Source organism: Seriola aureovittata, chromosome 21, assembly GCF_021018895.1.
Source record: "Seriola aureovittata isolate HTS-2021-v1 ecotype China chromosome 21, ASM2101889v1, whole genome shotgun sequence".
NCBI lineage: Eukaryota > Metazoa > Chordata > Actinopteri > Carangiformes > Carangidae > Seriola > Seriola aureovittata.
Window position 1 is genome coordinate 18,949,392 of NC_079384.1, and position 20,445 is coordinate 18,969,836.

Here is a 20,445-nt window from a genome sequence, read left to right on the forward strand (position 1 = left end):
GCTCTCCAAAAATGAGCATCCCCATGAGGAGATGCGAGTCAGTTTATTTTGGGCTACAAACGCGGATAATAATCATGTAATGTTTTTTAATTACTCACTTTGAGCTGGCATGTGAGGGTGTGTGCTTGTGCAATGAGTATGTGTATCTGACAATGTCTGTGTGTGTGTGTGTGTGTGTGTGTATATGTGTGTGTGTGTGTGTGTGTGTGTGTGTGTGTGCAGCTTAAATCTACCATTAAACTGTTCCCCTACCTCTGCTGCTGTTTCTAAAGTTACACCCTGAACTGCCAAAGTGTTCCGGTGAAAATTACAAGCTATAATCACACACACACACACACACACACACACACACACACAAGATGCCAGTGCAGCAATGAACATCTGTGCTCTTCTGCAGTTCGCCTCATTCGTATAACTGGAGTTAAAACACTAGAGATGGGTCCACCATGAATCAGGTCTGAATTAGAACCAGAATGTCAGACAGGTGAGAATTTGTTCTGATATATGCAGCTATACATGACCATCTCTCCACGCTTCACCCAACATGTGAGGCCTCGTCTGTACAATACAATAGACAGGTGTTTTTAACGTCCCCAGTCATGGTTAAAATGGCACTTTAATCAATTAGAGCTACAACATTAAACTCAAGACATTATTCAACTTGTTCATGGCAAGATGAATATTTAAATGCCTTTCTTTTGCCTTTTAAACGAGAGTCATAGTGTAACAGCAGCGAAAGCAAATAACACTAAACTCACCCAGACGGACATTTTTAACCCAGGAGGCTGCAGCAGGTCGACGCACGTGTTTGCAGGTTTCACTCAGGAACAGATGCCCAACCTATTCCCACAACTATGTTCACTATGTTCAATTATACTTCAGGGAAAACTGGTTGCAGTTGCAAACTCCTGACTCAGTCCGATTAAAGAGTATCAGTGTGTTTCAGTCCAACTTTAACATCCAGTCTTCTATAAACAAAGGTCTTATGGTGACGCACCTTATTAAGAAATCTATAACTGATTAAACTTGCGTGTTACTTGTTTCCTATAGTGCCGTGTCCTTTTAGTCTGGGTTATTATCAGCGATGCTAATGTGTGAGCTAACGCGTCAACACTCCAGTGGTTCTCCAGCCTGCGTGATGTTATTTGCTTTCTCCATCAACTTCAATTTCTCAAACCCAACTCTCCGTCTTCTCCTCATTTCGCCCCGTCACGTGCGGCTCCACATCCTCTGTTCATGTGCTAATGCCATTAGCCGCTGTTCATCTTAATGCGCTGATTAATTACATTGTTTCAGTGACTGCAGTCTGGAGGTGGCAGAGCCTTTCTGCCAGACTTCCCTCAGAGTTCAAGCGGTTTAAAGTCCAGCGCCTGTTAATTCAGCTCCGTCGCGCCTAGACATTTTCCTCCTCAACAAAACCCAATTATACAACCGACAACAAGTTGGCTGATTTTTCAAACCTGCCTTCAGTCCTCATCAATTATGAAGTGCAAAGGTAAAGCCCTGGGTGAGTGATTACCCCTGACACACACACACACACACCCTTATCTGTGACTCTGTGGTTACAGTTAGAGACGCGTGCCTGCTGAGCAAATGTACAGCCGCACACACACACACTTGTGCGCACGTATACACACACACACACCACCAAACACACAATCCTTGTTATCTGCTAATTAATAAGCTAGCACGCTTGGGAGTTTTTTTCAATTTACACCACAACAATGGCGCTCAGCGTTTCCTCTGACCTCCTCTGCACCAAAATACACAGACAAATACAGACTTTTAACAAACCACCACCTCTCATTGTTAAACAGTAACACACAGAGAGAGGCTCATCACTTTATGGCGGATCAATCATCTCTCATCAGCCCTCCCTACCTATCAATGTATTTTTAACTATGAGACTTTCCCAGACATTTAATTAGATTATTTTCATATTTTCTATTCATCTTTATTATTTGCCTTTCAAAATTATATCAGGAAACAAAGTCTGCTGAAGAGATGCATGTGCATTTGTATTGTATCATAAGTTAAATTTTGAATGTGTCATAGCTCCCCACAATTGCCTAACCCTGCCCACAAATACTCCATCCGAGAGAAACACTGTGATCCCTGGATTATTATATACATTTTAAATATAAAAATATATATAAACTAAATATTTATAAATATAAACAGTCCCACAGACTGACAACACGTCCAACCTGACTGTGTAAGAATCCTCCTTAAACTACATTTTTTCCCATCTTTTTGCATTGGCCAGGTAATTTGCATTTTCTCTGGTAGTGAACCGAGGCCCGCGAGGCTCAACACAAGTAATGGAATATGCTAAAGCATCTGCAAAGCTACGAGCATTGTCGGAGCGATCGCCCCCCCCCCCTTCAGTCTGCACAGACCACAGCTGCTCTGAGCCCCGCTGATATGTGGAGACAGCATCAATCCATCCTGCACAGCCTAGTCTGTCATTGCACTGGAGGCGGAGGGAGGTTCTGCTGAGTCGAAGGGCTGCTGAGTCATGGTTAGGCTGCCAGGAAAAGAAATCGGAAAAAAAAAAACACAACAGGCGACCCCGACACGCACGCAGACAAAAGACTGCAGACGCAAAGTCATGCAGGACAGATAATATGACATGAGAGGCACAAGAGCAGCTGATGGAAATGGGGATGTGTAGACGGGTGATGGGAGATTGCACACACTCAAAATGTTTGGTATGCAAGTACATAATGCACTTTACATACAGGTTAAGTTAATTAAATCAATTCATGTAGAGTTAATGTCTCATGAGGAAAAAAAAAAATGCAGAAAAATCAAAGCGCTCCGAAACAGAAAACAAAAGGACTATTTACTTTTTAACATCCAAATTTTCAGGCAAAAACAACAGCTTTGGTTTACAAAAGGTTTTCACTTTATACTTTCACATGGTTTTTAATAATTGAAGGTTTAAGATGAATCATAGGCTTGTACATTCATTAAATCTGCAGGATTATAGCAGGAAGTAGATGAACCTCTCCGCCTTAAAGGTCCGTGCTCTTATAAGTGTTTGGAACGAGAATCACTGTGGAGTTGAAGCCGAATGGAGGGACAGTAATGAGCTTTTCAATATTCAGAATCGGAGCGGGCGCACAAGCTCAGTGGGGTATTTACTCAAAGAGACGCAGGGAGGGGGGGGGGAGAAAAAAAAAAATGAAATGATGAAGCTCCAAGAGAAGTGCGAGGGAGCACCAGAAAAGGTCTCCCCATGAATAATGAATGCAGCTTTTATATCCTCCTCACTCGCCTCCGATATCACCGCTTTAGCCTCCCTCTCTCTCTCTCTCCCCCCTCCTCTGCTGTTTCAGTGCACGCCTGCTATCTACAGGAATGAAGAGGCTGCAGTGATCCGGGACTAACGCAGACCCCCTCACCCTTCCCCGGCATGCGACCGGGGGTCTACAACTATGACACAACTTTGCACAGAGCGCGACAGTGACACACAGGCCCGTCTCACTTCGTACAGATGTTCCTACCTGTGCATCTGCCAGAAATGGGCCATCAATTCTCACCTATGCAAGTTAGCACTAAAAAAAAAAGGTAAGTCTATGATGAGCAGAACCAGAGCTGATCCAACTGAAACCAGACGACACGCTGTGTGAGAGCTGGGGACGAGGCGGGAAAACTGTTCCTCACATCCTGCTGGAAGCAGCATTCAAATGAGAAGACTTTTCATTACCACTGTAAATATACTGAGGATTTACTACGAATGGAGAGCAAATCCACCTTGCCATGTGTGCTATTGTGCATATCAAATGCCAGACAAATTTGTGAATTTATTATTTGCTCACAGTGGTGCAGTATAAAAACAACTGGAGAGCCTTTATCTTTCCTGAATGTGAGGGAAAAAAGAAATTAACGGAATGGGCGCGCTGTGACAAACACGCAGATTTAATTCTTCCCAAATCACAATGTGTGACAATATGAATTGGGGATGATAATACATCAAATAAGCTGTGAAGTGCATTAAAAGGCAGACTAATCCTCTGGTTAAGATTCACACACAGTCCTTAAGCACTGAATTACTGGGGGTGTGTGTGTGTGTGTGTGTGTGTGTGTGTGTCCGGTTTCAGGTTGGTCATCAGCTGCTTCTGCTCTACAGCACGAGCCACCCCCATCCACCATTTGCTTGTGCCAACCCCCCTTCACCCCACCAGGGGCGCTACAGCCACTACGTGGACTCACCAAGATCCTTAGAGCCTTGACTTTCGCTGGCCATCTCGCCCATCCGCACCAGAGCGTCGAAGTAGCCCTTTGCAGCATATGTGACACCTGGAAACATGGAAGCATTGGGCATCAGATCAAGGGTGCAGAGTTGAAATGATGTCTTCTTCAGCTCTGCAACCCTCCCCGACAGCCACCACCCCCCCCACCCCCCAAGAGAGGTAAGGTTGGGCATAGGAAATAAAGAGCAACAGGCGGAAATGAAAACCAGGCAGGAAAAGAAAAAGCTCTATGGAGGCAACTACAGGAAACAGAGAAAGCTATAGCGACTGATCTCAAGCACTGAGTTAAAAGGAAAGTCTTTCCTCTGCACAAATGACATGGAGTAAACCTTTTTTACAAGGATTAGTTTACTCAAATTACATAATACCCATAAAAAGGTATCTAGCCATGCAAACAGTTTTAAGTTTCAATCTGTCTCTGGAACTTCTGCTGAAGTGCCACCACTCTCTAAGTGGGCGTTCATAGACTGAGTACAGCTCTGCTCTACAACAAGTCAAGAGGCAATCAAATACAAACCCCCGAAGGCCGGAGTGAGTAAAAGTTTACCGGACTATAAAACCGCATTGTACAACTCTCGCAAGTTATCACGGCACCAGTTGATGCATCTTCCATTGTGGCAATCGCAATGTAAACTGAGGAAATTCCACCAGGAATTTCAACCCAAATGTATCCGATTGGCCGACGCGGCGCCTCGCCGGGTGATGTCGCCCTGCACCGTCTGCGTTTTTTTTTTTTAAATGCAGGCTATGTGAACATGGCACCAAACGATCGCCGGTAATACAGTAACGTCTCATCAGTTTCAGTAGAAGAAATTTTACAGTTAATCTGATGTAAATCATGTCAATACTTCAAGCTTGTGAAGCCTCAGTGTTTGGACCAGTTAAAAGTGAAGAACTGCAGATAGCAGTCCCAATACTGAAACCACATCCTTTTGTATGATAAGATTAGATAAAATGCTTTCAACCCAAACCGAATCAACTGCAGATGAATCAAGTTTAACCTGTGCTACTTAAAGCATATAAAAACTAGATAAAACTAAAGCTATTCACATGGCCAGATACCACAGTGGGTATGTATTTAGATCTGAATCTGATGAATCCTTAACAACACCATGTTAACAACTCACTACTTTAAAAGTATTCTGACAAAAAAAAACTTTCCGCAGCAATGATGTCGAAGCATTCTGCAAATCAAACACTGCGTGTCAGCCATTATTCTCTGCCGGCAGTGTCACACAAGCCAGGGCCGCCGGCTGAGACGTAGCGGTGACTGCGGCCTTAACAACAGGAACAAGATGGCCTCAAGCAGCAGCATAGGTGAATTAAAGCAGGTCAGGGACTGACGGCCATGATGACAGAGGACACATGTCCGGTCAGGAGATACATATGGATGAGGGCTGCGTTTATTACAGGGCTGTCATGTTGATGGGAGCTTGTGCATTAAACTGCCAGAGAACGCTCATGCAGAAAAACCCAGGAGAGGGGAAAATGACAAAGTATTTATATCTCATGGAAAACAATGGTAATCTATTCTGAGTTCAAGTTCACGCAGAGTTGTTTTCATGACACGGCTGAGTGAAGTCCGCAGAGACACTGAGCCAAGCCCACCACCATGCCACTTATTGCTCTGAAAATGAAGCCGGCGTCCGGCCGCTCGCTCTGTAAACACTTAAAAATTTCATTTCTTCAATAAGATAGAAGTTATCAGATGGCCTTCTGAAATAACTCGGTCCTACTGTCACTTCTTTATCAAAACCATGAAAGCCAGTAAATCTGTTACACAGCGGTGCAACCATCCTCGGTGAGCTACGACAGATAGACGAGCCGAGACCCCCCTCTCCGGCTTTCCTCAAGCCTAGCTCCGGTTAAGCCTCGGTGGGATATGAGAGTGTGAGAGAGCAAGAGGATGGAGGTGAGGCTAAGACGCCCGAGTGAGCACGGCTAATTTAATCGATGTCCGGAGAAATCTCAGCCGGGAGGAGAGCAGGGGCCGGGTGAGGCGGGATTAGCTCGAGGAGACGCTTTGCTTGTCTGTCAGCTGAAAAGTGACAGAAGTGGGGAGGTAAGGGAAGAAAGGAAGAAAGGAGGAGGAGGAGGGTTTGCCTGTAAAGAGGATTAGAACAGTGATATAAAGCCGATACAGATTGCAGAGTGTCAGCGCAAATAAAACACAAACAAGACAGACGTCTAAATCAGCTGGGATCGGTGATATGATCCCCATCACCTCTTACGTTCCCTCCTTCTAGGTTCGAACTGGGACAGGGACTTTATTTCAAAGTGGAGTTGGCATATACGTCACACTGCGTCAAATCTTTAATCAAAAGTTTTAGGGAAAAAAAAACCCCGCTGATAATTAATTAATCATGTAAATGATTTATAAAGCAAAATGTTCTGGTTCCAGCTTCTGTGAGGATTTGTTGCTTTTTGCCTTTTTACACCACTGATCATTTAATAATCGGCTCTGTGTTGAACTTTACAGACAAGACCAGAAAGAGTTTGGACTTTAAATTTGAACTAGTTGAAGAAATATTTGGCAGGTTATCAGATAATAAATATAAATCATCAGTTGTACCCGTGATTTAAATTCACTCGAAACAACAGTTGTATGTAATGTAGATCTCTCTCTCGGTCAAATATAACCCAGTTTTAACCCAGACTAGACGTCGTCTGACCTTCAAACTACCAAATCACTTTCCTTTAGCACATGTCGCCTCCCCCAGGTGCATTATTCTCCAGCCTCACAGCTCCTGTCTGCTACGCTGCCGCTCTAAACCTCAATTAAGATTTGAATAAAGACAGAATCTGGGCTCAGCACCACATCCCAAACCACACTGCCCACACCCAGCCCTGCCCAGTCCATACCAGTCCATACCAGACCAGACCAGGTAATTTTTAGACTTGAACAAACATAGCAGACAAAACCAGCTTCTTGCCTCCTTCACATCTCTCTTCAAAGTCCCCAGGGATGCAAACCTGCCGCCACAGTCCCACTTAACAAAACCAGAGGCTCCGCTGGCGTTTTTCCCAGTCACAATAGATGCACACTGGGTGCCCAGCCCTGCTCTGCACCGCTCTACTCTAAATCCTGCCTCTGTGCCGCTGCCTGGCATTGATGAAGTGTAATCCCCACTCAGGGAGTCGCAGGGCTATTTTTAGCCTTATCTATCAGACTGGAGTGAGGCCTTCTTTATTGGTCTTGCAGGCTGCGGAGTCTTCCCTGCATTTCCCCCCCCCCCATCCAAGCACACAGGCGAGAGCCCTGCTCACCACTGTGCACACAGCATACCAAGCATCACCGGCTGCACCATCGCTGGAAATATGATCTGATCCCGATAACTTCCTCGCTACAGAGAGACATGTAAGAACGGAGAGCGAAAAAGGTTTTTCTTATCAATAAATGAGCCGAACACGCTCGGAGCCGTGTCTTATCTAAAGACATGTGCCGAGAGCGTCTCCGGCCTAATATGGAAGCATGGAATATCTTAAATCGATGCTGACTGGATGACTCCAATCAAAGTCCATGAAACACTAAAAAGCTGCAGGACATTCTTTAGGTGATGAAAGAGAAATCTGTCAGATTTATGTATCTGTGTTTCTGAATCTTTTCCTTTAACTCTTCCACTTTTTTTTTTTTTTTTTTTGTCATTTCTTACCCAGGCTTGTCCTGGATACCAGTGCCGTCCGTTCTCTTTTCCTCTGCCCCACGGGGAGCACCGTTATTCTCGCGACTCCTCCTGTTCCACTTCCCATTGGCTTATGCTCCACTTAGCTCCCCCCCAAGACATTTCCAATGCTTTTGTCTTTAACCTTGAGCAAATGCTGCATGTACACCTCGATCTTTCTCTCTCACACGCACACGCACGCGCGCGCACACACACACACACACACACACACACACACACACGACCACGCAAACATCTGTGCAAGCCACATAAAGCGATGAGAAAAAGGACGTACACTAAAGGTGGACATCTAAGAGTGATGAGCTGGTGCCAGGGGGCAGGGAGGAAGACATGTGGAAATGGACATCGTCACAGAGGAGCAATCAGAGGACATCAACCCAAGAGTTTTATCTCTGCAAAAACTTTTAACAAAAGAGATCTCCGGTAAATTTTTGGACACAAAACACTTGACGACGGTCTCTGCCTGGGGGCATTACTGCCGTCACGTTTGCAACAGAGCGGCAAACTAGCCTCTGTAAAGGGGGGGGACTGAGGCTTGATGTAGACGCCGACGACACCAGAAACTACTGAATGTCTGCGTCGTCTTCGCACCTCATCTCTACTCCAGATAAATCAATAGGATACAGAGGCATCCCCCAAGTGTCGGGTCATCTGGCCCTCCGCCTGGACTACTGGACGGACAGGAGGAAAGGAAGAAAGGACGAAGACAGACAGAAAAACAAGAAGTGGTTGGTGTACTCACTGGTGAGCGCCTTCTCGTAGCTTTTCCCCATGGCTATGAAGTTCCGCAAGCAGGGGTTGAACTGCTCCATGATGGACTGGAAAAGGGAAAAAAAACAAACAAAAAAAATAAAAAAAACGGCACGTCTGGTTAGTCAAGAAGCAGGAACAGATACCGTCACAACCTCTCATATAAGCTACAACGACAGAGCACCACCCTTTACTAGGGCATGAACACACACACACACACACACACACACACACACACACACACAGTCATACACATAGCAGTCAGCTGAGCCAACAAGGAGGACGAGGAGTGCAGCAGAGATTCGTTTCAAGCTCACGGCGAAGACTGGAGGGATGAGATGGAGGGGAAAAAAAGAAAGAGAAATTGAGAGAGCACAAGTCACCAAGGGGGGGCTGTGTGTGTATATGTTGTAATGTGTGTGTGTGTGTGTGTGTGTGTGTGTGTGTGTGTGTGTTTGTTAGATGAACTGGTTCCTCTCACCTCCCCTGCTGCCTCTATTAAAATAAAACCAGGTTTTGGCTGCTGACTCCTTCAGCTCAGCAGCAGACCTGGACCCATCACCGTTTCCCTCCATCCCTCTAACATTCACTGAACTCTGGCACACTGCTCCTGCTAATTGCTTTTTTTTTTTTTTCCCTTTCTTAAAAAAAAAAGAAAAAAAAAAAAAAAAAAAGGTTCAGTTCACCCAAATTACAAATCAAACATTTTCTCACTTATCTCTGGTGGAATCCAGCAATAGCATCACCAAATCTCAGAGACAGGTAACTCAAATTCTGACAAATAAACATCAAAAATAAGATAAGTGAGTCCCTGTTGAACTCAACTTCGCACCATGGTGACACTGCGGTCAGGTAAGGAAACACATCTAAATGTCATAAACACACAGATCTGAAGTGTTATCTGAATTCAAATTCTCCATCCTTCATGACAGATGGCCGTGGATCAGTCCGTCAGTCGGCACACAGGTTGAGTCAGATCGTATCCACATCCGGAACACACAACAAGCAGGAGGACTCGTTAATGACTGAAGGAAAAAGGGAAGGAGAAAAGTATAATGACTTTTACTGTCTCTGTAAGTCTCTGCAGTGACTCAGCCTCCCACTCAGTCCAAGCTGCCCTTTCACTTCTGCTGTAGCTCCGGCAAAACCCAGCAATTTAAAAATCAGCAATTCTCTCTCTGTCTTTCTTTTCCCCCTCCGAAGTTCTTTAATATGACAGAGAGGCAGAGAGAACGTGAAAGGAGCAAAAAGGGGACGAGCGGGAGAAAGGGAGGAGGAATCCGAGACGTAGAGAGGGATGAGGGATTTAACAACAACTAGTCAGCCTTTGAATAACGAAGACCTGGTCAAAACTGCATGTAAAGCAAAATTTTGTGCTACAGTCAGTCCATTCAGACGGCATCAGTGATCGAGGACGACGGAAACCCACCCCCCCCACCCCCAAAACTTTTTGCGTCAAGTTCAACTTTGCTGAGCAGCAAGCTGTGCTGACCTTTGAGGGAACACAGAGCCAACAAGTCCAACACCGTAGGAAGCTCTTGTAGCTTATTAGCTGTGCTGCACCATCCACTTGTACTTAACTTAGTGTGGGAGTACAGAAGGAAGAACACAAGGGGACAGAGCGAGCGGAAGAACGAGCATAAGGCAGAGGGAGAGGAGGTTACATCCGGGGGTGGCAGACATCTTTTCGTGGCTGCTCGCTACGAGGGATGCCTGCTAATGACTGCCGGCTGATGCGCAGTCACCTTGGTACAAACACACACACACACACACACACACACACACACGCACTTCACCATGACTCCAAAACATGGGGAGTACGAAGTAGGACAGGACGACACAGGGGTGCAAGAAAAATAGGCTGAGTGCCCAGCGAAGGAAGAGCGAACGACTTCAAGGTGCAAATCAGGTGAAGAAGATTAGGAAGTGAGGCAGAGTGGGACATGGATGGAAACTGATAACAAATACATCAGAGGTGCAGGAGGATTTTGATCTGTGAAGTTGATTTAAGGTAATTTCTGGATGGAAAAGTAGTTGAGCCTCTGATCAAAAGCCCCGCCCCCCCCCTGCTGTGGATTCAGGGGCAGATATTTCTGACACTGCTGCACTGCCATAAAGACTGATGTCATAATTAGCAAACACACACACACACACACACACACACACACACACACACACGCACAAAAAAGAGGTTAGTGGTGTTTCTTTGTGCATTTGTGGGGACAAACAAACAAACCTATTTATACCCCGATCCCCCCGTTGCCCCTCTCTCCCATCTCTGGGTGTATTTTCTGTTATGTAAGGCGTCGGCTGCTGAACAAACCGAGACGGTGGAGCCGCTCCAGCAGCAGTAATCATCGCCATGGCTGCACCGCCGCTTGGCAGGAAGAAAAAGGGGGACGATCAACAAAAGAATAAAAATAGAAGATGGGATGCGGCCCGGTTTTCTCATGTCTAAATAAACAGACACATGAAGGGAGCGCTCTGTGACTTGGGCGTGTGTGTTTTATGTGTGCATGAGTGTGTACATGTGTTTCTGAGTGCCTTTCATGCCAGTTAGGTGTGTTATGTAATCACTGTCAGACAGGTCCGACCTCATGTATCGCATTCCTCCACTGAGTGTTGTTGAAAATACTTTCAGTGTGTTTCAGATGCAGTAACTGACATGTGGGTGCGCACACACACAGATTCACACTGATGCACAAGTCAGAGGAATTGTATACAACCAGGACTAAAAGATACGCAAAAAAAAAAAAAAAAAAAAATCATATTGCAAATATTTGACAGATATTGTGATACGAGTCAGGAGTTCAGTTCGAACGATCATTTTTGCATTTTCATCTTCGTTGAAAGAAATCTGGAGAATATGATTAGCATGCAGGAGTATCAATGCTTCATTTATAGTCTGTCGTGACTTTTTACCTTAATCAAAATTATTGCAGACCGAGATTTTGAAATTGCACTTGGCCATATTGCGATTTTGATAATATTTCGATTAATAGTTCAGCCCTATTTACAACAAATTAAAAAGGAGTTTGGTGAGAAACGTAGATTTAAACTCTTTACTGTTTTCAACGTGGGTATGACATTTTTTTTTTCCCCTCTACAAGATACTTTTTTATTCGACGCAATAGCCCAACCTCTTCAAATGATTGTGACTAATAATAATAAATGTATCTATAATAGCACTTTTCATAACAAAGTTAAACGCTTCACACACAGTCAAATATTACCAAAGGCTAAGGTGACTAGCAGGCCTCCTTCTGCAGATCTCAATTCATGGCTGGGCACATTCTATGTCCATAAATCTGAGATGTAATTGGGGGCGGGGCCATTTAAAGCCATAAAAGTAATGATGTGATAACCCTGGCTATGGAAAACACTTGACCGGCCACACAATAAAAATCATATAACAGGACTTTGCAAAGGAGAAATGTTAAATTCTTTGCCTCCGCCATTTCCTTTATTTTCATTTGTCTAATTATTATGTAGCCTCATACATATTTACATTTATTTAAAAGCGGAGTAAGCTAAAGCAGTTAGCCTGTTTTTTAAACTTTGTTCATTTGTAACTGGGAGTTGTCCAACTCTGCCCTTCACACACACCAACCATGTTACAGCTGTGAATAATGACTCCTCTGATCAACACTGAAACCAGCTGCACCTGTCAATCACCATCAGCACATGCTGACGTTGAGCTAATTCATGAGTTTTCCCGTCGTCACGATGTGCTCATACGGTTTAGGGGATAATTTAATAGGATCATTAACTTGGCCGGTCCTGGCTTAATCCACACTCAATCAGCTGAGCTTGTTCCTTCAGCTGCGGGGACTGAGGCTGATTAGCATTCCCCTGAATGAAAGACTATATTTGACGGAGTGCATGGGAAATGAGAGGGATTACCGAGCAAACGCTGCTTTGTCTCATTCTGCCCGTGTGCTTTCGGTCATGTGTTTTAATTGACTCACTAATCACCCCTCGCCAATTAAATGTCAAAACTCCATTACAATACACAGCTTGTCTTATCACGTTGCAGCGTCGGGGGTGAAACACTCTCAGGAACGCGCTTCATCTCTGACAAAACACCTCTGAATGTTATCTGGACACCAAATAGCAGCACAACAACAAGCAGTGCGTTATCCTCCGCTGTGGTGAAACAGTCGTCCAGATACAGAGAGTGATAAAGATTTCAGTTTACTGATCTCAGTCTGATTCCATCCACAGATGATGAGACACTGTTTTTAAATCAATCCATTATGCAGCAGCTTCAGTTTCGCTGAGGCAGCACTTTTTAAATGTCCTGGCTCTGAGTCAGGAGCAGGCTAAATGCCACGCTGGAGCTAATCACTGAACACTTTGAAATCTGCCATGAAGCACATCGCTGATCCCTCCGGGAAGAGAGGAGTATTATACAAATAACTTTGAGTTAAGACCAAAGTGGAATTAACCTTTTGAGGGGAAATACAGTTTAAATATATCTACGTTTTTACTATATTCCCATTTCCCCATCCCATTATTATTATTATCAAAAATAGTGGTAAAATAATTTGTCAGTTGATTGAATTGATTAATTAACAGATAATTAATCAAGTCATTTATTGAGCAAAAACGGTTTAAGTTTTTCAAATGTTTGCCGTTCAAGGAGTCACCTTGAGCTCCGACAGTTGTGATGGGTTTCTTTCACAAATTAGAGCAACAATTAATGGATTAATCGACAAAAAAAAAAAAAAAGATGGATAAATTAATAGACAAAATAATAATCACTAGTTTTGGCCCAAAAATCAAACCTGAGCAGCAAGCCTGAAACACGAGGCCAGTCTTACTGCAGCCTTGCAGGTAAGGTGAGGGCTCGGAAGCACATGGGCATCCACTTGCCATCTCACGCGCACACATGCACGCACATACACACACGCAACTTTAGAGGAGTACAATCCATCTCACCCTGACATGCTGCTCGTCCGGCCGGTGTCTGAAATATTTATCCTCACATGGAAAAAGAAAACAAGCTCCTCCATGTCTCACCAAAGGCTGGTTTGGCTGGTCGGTGAGGCAGATGTTCATCCTGGAAGCGTGAGTGTGACAAACTCTGTATGTGTGTGTGTGTGTGTGTGTGTGTGTGTGTGTGTGTGTGTGTGTGTGTGTGTCTGTTTGTATAAGCATAACTCTGGAATAGAATTGTGTTTGTGTCAGTTTAATGCTCATGTGTGCCCCTCTCTCTGTGTGTAGTTGTTGTTCACGGCGCACTGTGCTGGCAGCCACAACTGGCTGCCATGTAGCATCAGTTTCTGCAGGGGAGGAGGAGGATTTGGGCCTGTGATTGTTTTTTTGGGGGGGTTTATTCCACTGCGGAGGCAGTTTGTGAGCAACACTTGACAGTCTGTTTGTAAAAAAAAAAAAAAAAAAAAAAAAAAAAAAAAAAGGCATTTTATCTGTTCTGTCCTCTGAGGTTTGAGCCACGCCAACAGGCCGTCATACCTCAACAACAATCAGTCTATCATATGGTTATTAAGCATTGGCAAAGCAACCGTATGACCATTCCAGAAATGTACAAGCATTTTGGGGTCTGGCAGCTTTATGGCCAAGCTGTGGTTATAGTTAGGCAAATAAAACTACTTGGCAACAGTTGCACATGAACTGCAGGCTCCTGCGTCATAGTACACCCAATAACCCCCCCCCCCCCAAAAATGTTTTCTTTTTAAAAACGTCATGTTACTTCCGCCTTTGTTTCTAACAGATAACAACAACTAATCCCCACCACAAAAGATCACTTGTCAGGGGCGTCTATTTCCAGGTGAGCGTGTGTTACAACCTCCATGCAATGACATCGTATCATAGCTGCGAACAGTACATGCTGATTGGACGTTTCACCTGCGCGCTCACCAGCCAAGATTCCTCCACTTTGAGCTTCACGATGGGATGAACTATTTAAAGTAATACATCTCAAAGACCAGATGAAGTCACGAGACATCAGCCGTTACATCAAAGTCACGTTTCAAGTCATGTGTGACCTCATGGGTCATCTTACAAATTATATTGTTTCAGTTTTTTCAACCTCAATCTCCAAATTCAACTTGAATTATTAAGTGTTGAATTGATATTTATTAACTAGTGCTGCGAGTTCTTGTTTTCACGTCACTCTCAGAGCTCAACGCATTAAGTTTTACATCACGCTCTGCCATGCATGGTCATGAAAGACGGCGCATGCGTGTTTTATTTGCCATCGTGGTCATAACAGATGGCTAACGTGAGGAGAGGGAGACCGAATCTGTAGCAGCTAGCCCTCAGCGCCAAGGTTAATAGATCCATCAGAGCAACATGACAGCGAATGGACACCGAGTCCCATGACAGATGAGTGATGTGGAGCAGAGCCAGAGGTTATACAAGCTATTAATAATACAACGAGAGGAGGCACAAAAAAATAGTACAAACTGACATTTCTTTGTAGTGTTTATGACAAGCTGAAATGTAGGAGGACATACTTAATAATAAAAATTGAAAAACATTGTGTGTAAACACTCACAGCTAGGTAGCACTCAAATCAATTCAAATCACTAAAACCACAATGGAAAGAGACTACATTAACAGTCCTGGGCACAGAATTGAAGGTGTTCAAGTATCTACAGTTAAAATACCCAGTGTGAAGAACACAAACCCTGTCAGTGGTAGATGGGAGATAAATATTAGCTTGTAATCTGGGAGATTTGATCAGTCAAGGAAGGAAACAGTGAAGGAAAGATGGTAGGACAGAATTAAAGAAGGAAGGGGTGAGGAAAGTCAGACAAAACAGAAATAGAAACGATGGTGATTAACATGTAACATCAGTTACTTCCCACGCAGGTAAGCACACCGACAGCTAAACACTAAAAAGAACAAAAAGGTAAAAAAACAAACAGCATTAAGAACACTGTGACCTAGCTGCCATGATGGTGAACGGAAGGCAGCCTCTGTGTGTGTGTGTGTGTGTGTGTGTGTGTGTGTGTGTGTGTGTGTGTGTGTGTGTGTGTGTGTGTGTGTGTGTGTCAGTTGGCGGCAGGAGACGGCAGAGTGCGTGGGGTGAGTCAGAGCCTGCATAAACAGCAGCAGGTTCATATCATGTTGGGGCGTAAATTACTGTAAAGCCGAGCCAGCCATGTGGCACCATTAGGACCTGCTGCGCCGCACACTGCCAAACACATTAACCAGCAAGAAGAGACCTGGCAGTCCCAGCCAGGGAAGGAGGGACATCGACAGACCAGGTGGAGACAAGGCGGAGATAGACTCAAATGTAAAAATATCTTATTGGAAGCAGCTGGCCTCTGGCAATGGATTCATATTTCTATTAAGAGTTTACAATGGCCACTGATCGGCTGGTTGGGACACCTCAAACTCAGTGTGTAAAGGTACGTTAGACGGCAGGTACCAGGAAGTGCACATTTGTCAAAAGACAAAATAACATAATGGCCACTCGTAGATGTGAGAAAGTGAATAACTTTGATCTCAGGACAACGCCGCATGTAAAAGGCCTGGACGGTAAGTGAACACAACACCTTGTAATGAGCGAGTTCCATGGAGGAGAAACGGGCGGGTGTGAAGACCTGAGACAATCATAACGGACAGACGACCGGGTCGGAGAGTAAGAAGACGTCTAAAAGAAAAAACAGTCATTTTTCAAAATCAAATTTAGTTCAGTTTTAACCCGGACATCTAATTCTCTTTTGGTGAGCAAGTAACTTAATCAATTGTTACCGGGTAACCAAGGCTACATACTACGAAAATAACTGAACTGTGGGTAAAACTGACTACAGACGCATGAAAAGATTCGTTATGTCTTCATCAACGCTAATTTTCATTCTTCTTCTCCTGCATACTACTTGACTCCACCCACGGTCTATAAGCATCTCATTTTGACCTTTTCAAAATCACGCCGTCCTAAGATCCCAGGAACTGAACTCAGAGACCACAAGTTCCTCCAACATTCAGACTGATTCAGAAGATTAAAAACAGAAAAGGGTTTTCTTTAGCTACAGCCTCATTTTTTTTTAATACAGCAAGACAACACAGTACTGTGCAATACAATATTTAAAAGAAAATGTGAATTAATGGAAAAGCTAAGATGTCTGTCTCCAACATAGCAAGGATCTGCTGTTTTTTTGATGGTGCGTTTGGCCGAAATGAAATGGGCTTTTAACAACTTTAGTCCCTTTAGTAGAATAATAGGTTTGCGTTTCCTCCCTGTGTGCACCGGCAGTGTTTGTGCCAACATGGTTTTTTTTTTTTTACCATCTTTATGATGTCGCCAGCAGCAAATTGCTATTGTCCAAAGGCAATGGTTGTAATTTTGCTTTTTAATGGATTTAGAGTTTAATTCTAGTCTCACTGCTGCAGGACTAAAGTTAATCTCTTCTGTGGTCAAGACGAGATTCCATCATGTGATATTAAAAAGATCTGATGAATGGGTCTGAGCCTGCATGCTGTTCCTCTTTCTGTCCACACTGAACTGAGCTCTTCATCTTTACTTCTCCGTCACGTGACTCAAACTAAGGCCACTTCCTCCTCTCAAAACAAAAAGATCTGAGACTCGAATCGAAACAGGGAATTACATCATGTGCAGTTCAACCATTCACATATAAACACTTACTAGAGAATCTCTGTAATCACCAGAGTCAACAGAATCAGTGTGATAAGTAAAGTTCACCCTTCGCTCTCCTGCTGTTTAGAAATGTGTGAACTCTGGTTGGGATGTGAAGGTTAGATTATACACACAGACACACACGAGAAAGGTCACTTACACTAGGTGGTCGCCCTGGAAACGGGGAGGGCTTGTGCATTACTGGGGTGTGTCTGGCTACCACTCACCAAGTGAAGGTGACCCCTTGTCATCAAGTTTTACTCTGTGTGTGTGTCTGTGTGTGTGTGTGTGTGTGTGTGTGCGTGTGCCTCTCTCTATGACATCCCCTCTCCATAACCTCCACCACACCCCCCATTTCTCACCGTGTGTAAGTGTCAGCTGGTGTATAAACACTCATCACTCACATGCTGATATACTAGCAACAGAAGCAATTTGCCATCAACGCATGACGCTGTCAATCAAACAGCACAAGTAATGTCCGGATCAAACGCAAATTCTCTGTAATTAAAAACGTAAATGTTCAAATACTATATACACTTTGAAAGTGAGTGCGTCATTTCCAGTGTACATCTTGTTCAGTTGTAGTTGAGCTCAGTTCAGTTATCTGGTTAAAGCCACATTCCACACGTCCCACTGTTTTTGTTCTAATGTGTGTTTTATCAAAACTTCTGCTGATAACCAGCGAGGTGTTTTCTTTCTCATGACCTCTGGTGAAAACTTTCCAAAACAGGGCGCATGGATCAGAATGGAGGCTGCCGATGGCTTCACCTCATGTGCGTTTGTCTTTCCTTCATGAATGTATGAATATATCCTTATATAACATGCTCTATTTAAAGCTAAAAAAATAAAATCCTTTTGAACTGTTGCAATCTAATTGAGCCAGCGAGGCAGAGTGAAACCACAAGTTCAAATGTGCAATAAAGAAATTCTTTTGTTTCTCTCACTGTGGTGTTAAGCTGAGGTTACATGTGTCGGAGTCAGATTCAGCTGTGTGTTTCACCTCACTTGCTCATTCACAGCTTATTACTGAAAGCAGATTGTTGTTGCCGATGCCTGCAGGCAGCCCTGCAGCACAGCGTGGGTACAGAGGAACCTACAAACATCTCTTCCCGAGGTGTATTCAAACAATCCAAACTGGGAAGAACACAGCCTACTTGCGGATGCATACTCAATATTTTTTTATTTTATACCGATATGTAGTGTAGTAGTGTAGAATGGAGGGAAAGCTTGGCTGAAAAACTACCATTTATTGCAACAAGGAGCTAAGCTATGTTTTTGTATGTATATTAAGTAAACAGCAACTGAAAAAGCTACAGATTTCAATTAAAGCTGGCAGAGCGTCAGGCCACGGGCCAAGAGACAAGTTATTAGTTTTTGGTGCAGTTCCATGGATCTCGTTAAGTATTTTTTAACGAGGCAATATATTATAACATTTCTGCGGCTCTACATTTCATCAAACTAAGGTGTTTTATTTGTCAGTTACGTCCCATTTGGATTATACTGTATTCATCTAAAATTCATACTTAAAGTTGTTAAACTGTTTATATTGCAATCTTTTAAGTGTAAACTGAACCGAGGTGTATGTACGGTATGGATCCTCTATTTCACATCTGTATCCGTCTAATGGATGAGACTACGTGCATCCCTACATGTATGCTGAACACAAGTATGCAAACACACCAACCTGACAGCCACAGGTGGCTGCTGGACACCTCGTCCCATTAATATTCTGTTGTAAAACCCTTCAATGGGCTGCTTAAGTCACAACTGAAGTCCTCCCACGCTAAAATGGGAAAACATTATCTTTGTGCAGCTGGTTTTGTGGACGTTGTAATGTTGAAACAGGAAATGAATAAACCCAACCTGCTGCTATAAATTCGGAAGCGCACTTTTGTCTAAAAAAAAAAAAATCATTGTTTTCAGGGCGAGCTGATAGTCGAGTGGCTAGGACGCAAATGATCTGAGCGGCGAATCCCCAGTTGGACTAATGGCATAAAATGGCCAAAACTTTAAAAAAGTTTGCTTTCCCTTAATTGGTGCTAAAGAAACATATATAGATTGACATGTCTACATACTTTTGGCCAAAGAGTGTAAATAAAAAAACGCTCTCCAGTCAGGCTACAGCTGAACTGGCAAACCCTTTTCTAGTTTTGGATTCTTTCTCATTATGTTTGCATTTGACCTGTGCAGCAGATTTCTGATCTCTCGGATACTGTTGCATATTTCCAATACTGATTAATATAAATATAGCTTTTTAGATCCACAGGGGACATATGTTCTGTAAGATCATAACCCAAAATTCTACATTTTACAACCCCAACCATCACATATATGCACCCAAACATATACAGAACGTGTGCAGATGCATTGTCCATAAGAGGCGGGGAACATTGTTGCTAATGTGAAAAAAGCCATTAGAAGATCCCCCACTGCAGCAGATACTGTATGTGGGAGTGATAAGCTGATGTATATACATTATGTTCATTGATGTTTTGCCGCTGTCCCTCATTATTCTGTTTCCCAGGAAATGGACATTATTTGCTTCTGCTCAGTCAGTGTGACAATCACCGCGCTAAAGCTGCACTGCTTCACCGCCCTCAGGAGATGGAAATCCAGTGCTGTGTGCGCGCGCTTGTAAGTGTGTGTGTGCGCGTGTGTGTGTGTGTGTGTGTGTGTGTGTGTGTGTGTGTGTGTGTGTGTGAGAACTCAGCCAATTTCCCTTTCAGATGAGCTCTTATCTGCGTGCAGGCAAGCGGAGGCAGAGTCAGCGCCCCCTATTCCACAGATGCAGCTTTAGAAGGAGTGGGATGGAGGGGGGCACTTCCGGCATCATATATGGAAGTGCTGGAATTCCCCCCCGTGACAAGGGCAACCCATCTTTATTCAACTCACGTTCGGCTCCGACCACAGGAAAGCTGATGGGCGAGGTGGGGGGGGGGGGGGGGGGGGGGATCTCCACCGTCACCATGTGAGCGAAGGTGATGATGATGATCACCATCGCCTCAGAGTGACGCATCTGAATCGGTCTGCACAAATCGTTTTTTTTTCATTTTACACTGGAACACGTGAATGAACATGCATGTCTTCATCTGAACATATCACTGACCCGGCCCGGATTTTACCAGTAGAAATGACAGAGCAAGAT

At 43.9% G+C, this 20,445-nt stretch overlaps 1 protein-coding gene across 9 annotated transcripts in view; it reads right to left on the bottom strand.

The window, feature by feature from the left end:
• Positions 1-20,445, bottom strand: part of baiap2b (BAR/IMD domain containing adaptor protein 2b) — an 85,477-nt gene that overhangs the window by 51,661 nt on the left and 13,371 nt on the right. For 7 of the 9 annotated variants that reach the window (XM_056365815.1, XM_056365810.1, XM_056365808.1 and 4 more), the window contains exons 2-3: positions 8,685-8,760; positions 4,219-4,305 (exon numbers count right to left, since the gene is read on the bottom strand). In XM_056365815.1, the coding sequence (XP_056221790.1) occupies positions 4,219-4,305; positions 8,685-8,760 (163 nt within the window). The remainder of the gene's footprint in view (positions 1-4,218; positions 4,306-8,684; positions 8,761-20,445) is intronic. The other 2 variants (XM_056365811.1, XM_056365816.1) reach the window with 1 other exon arrangement.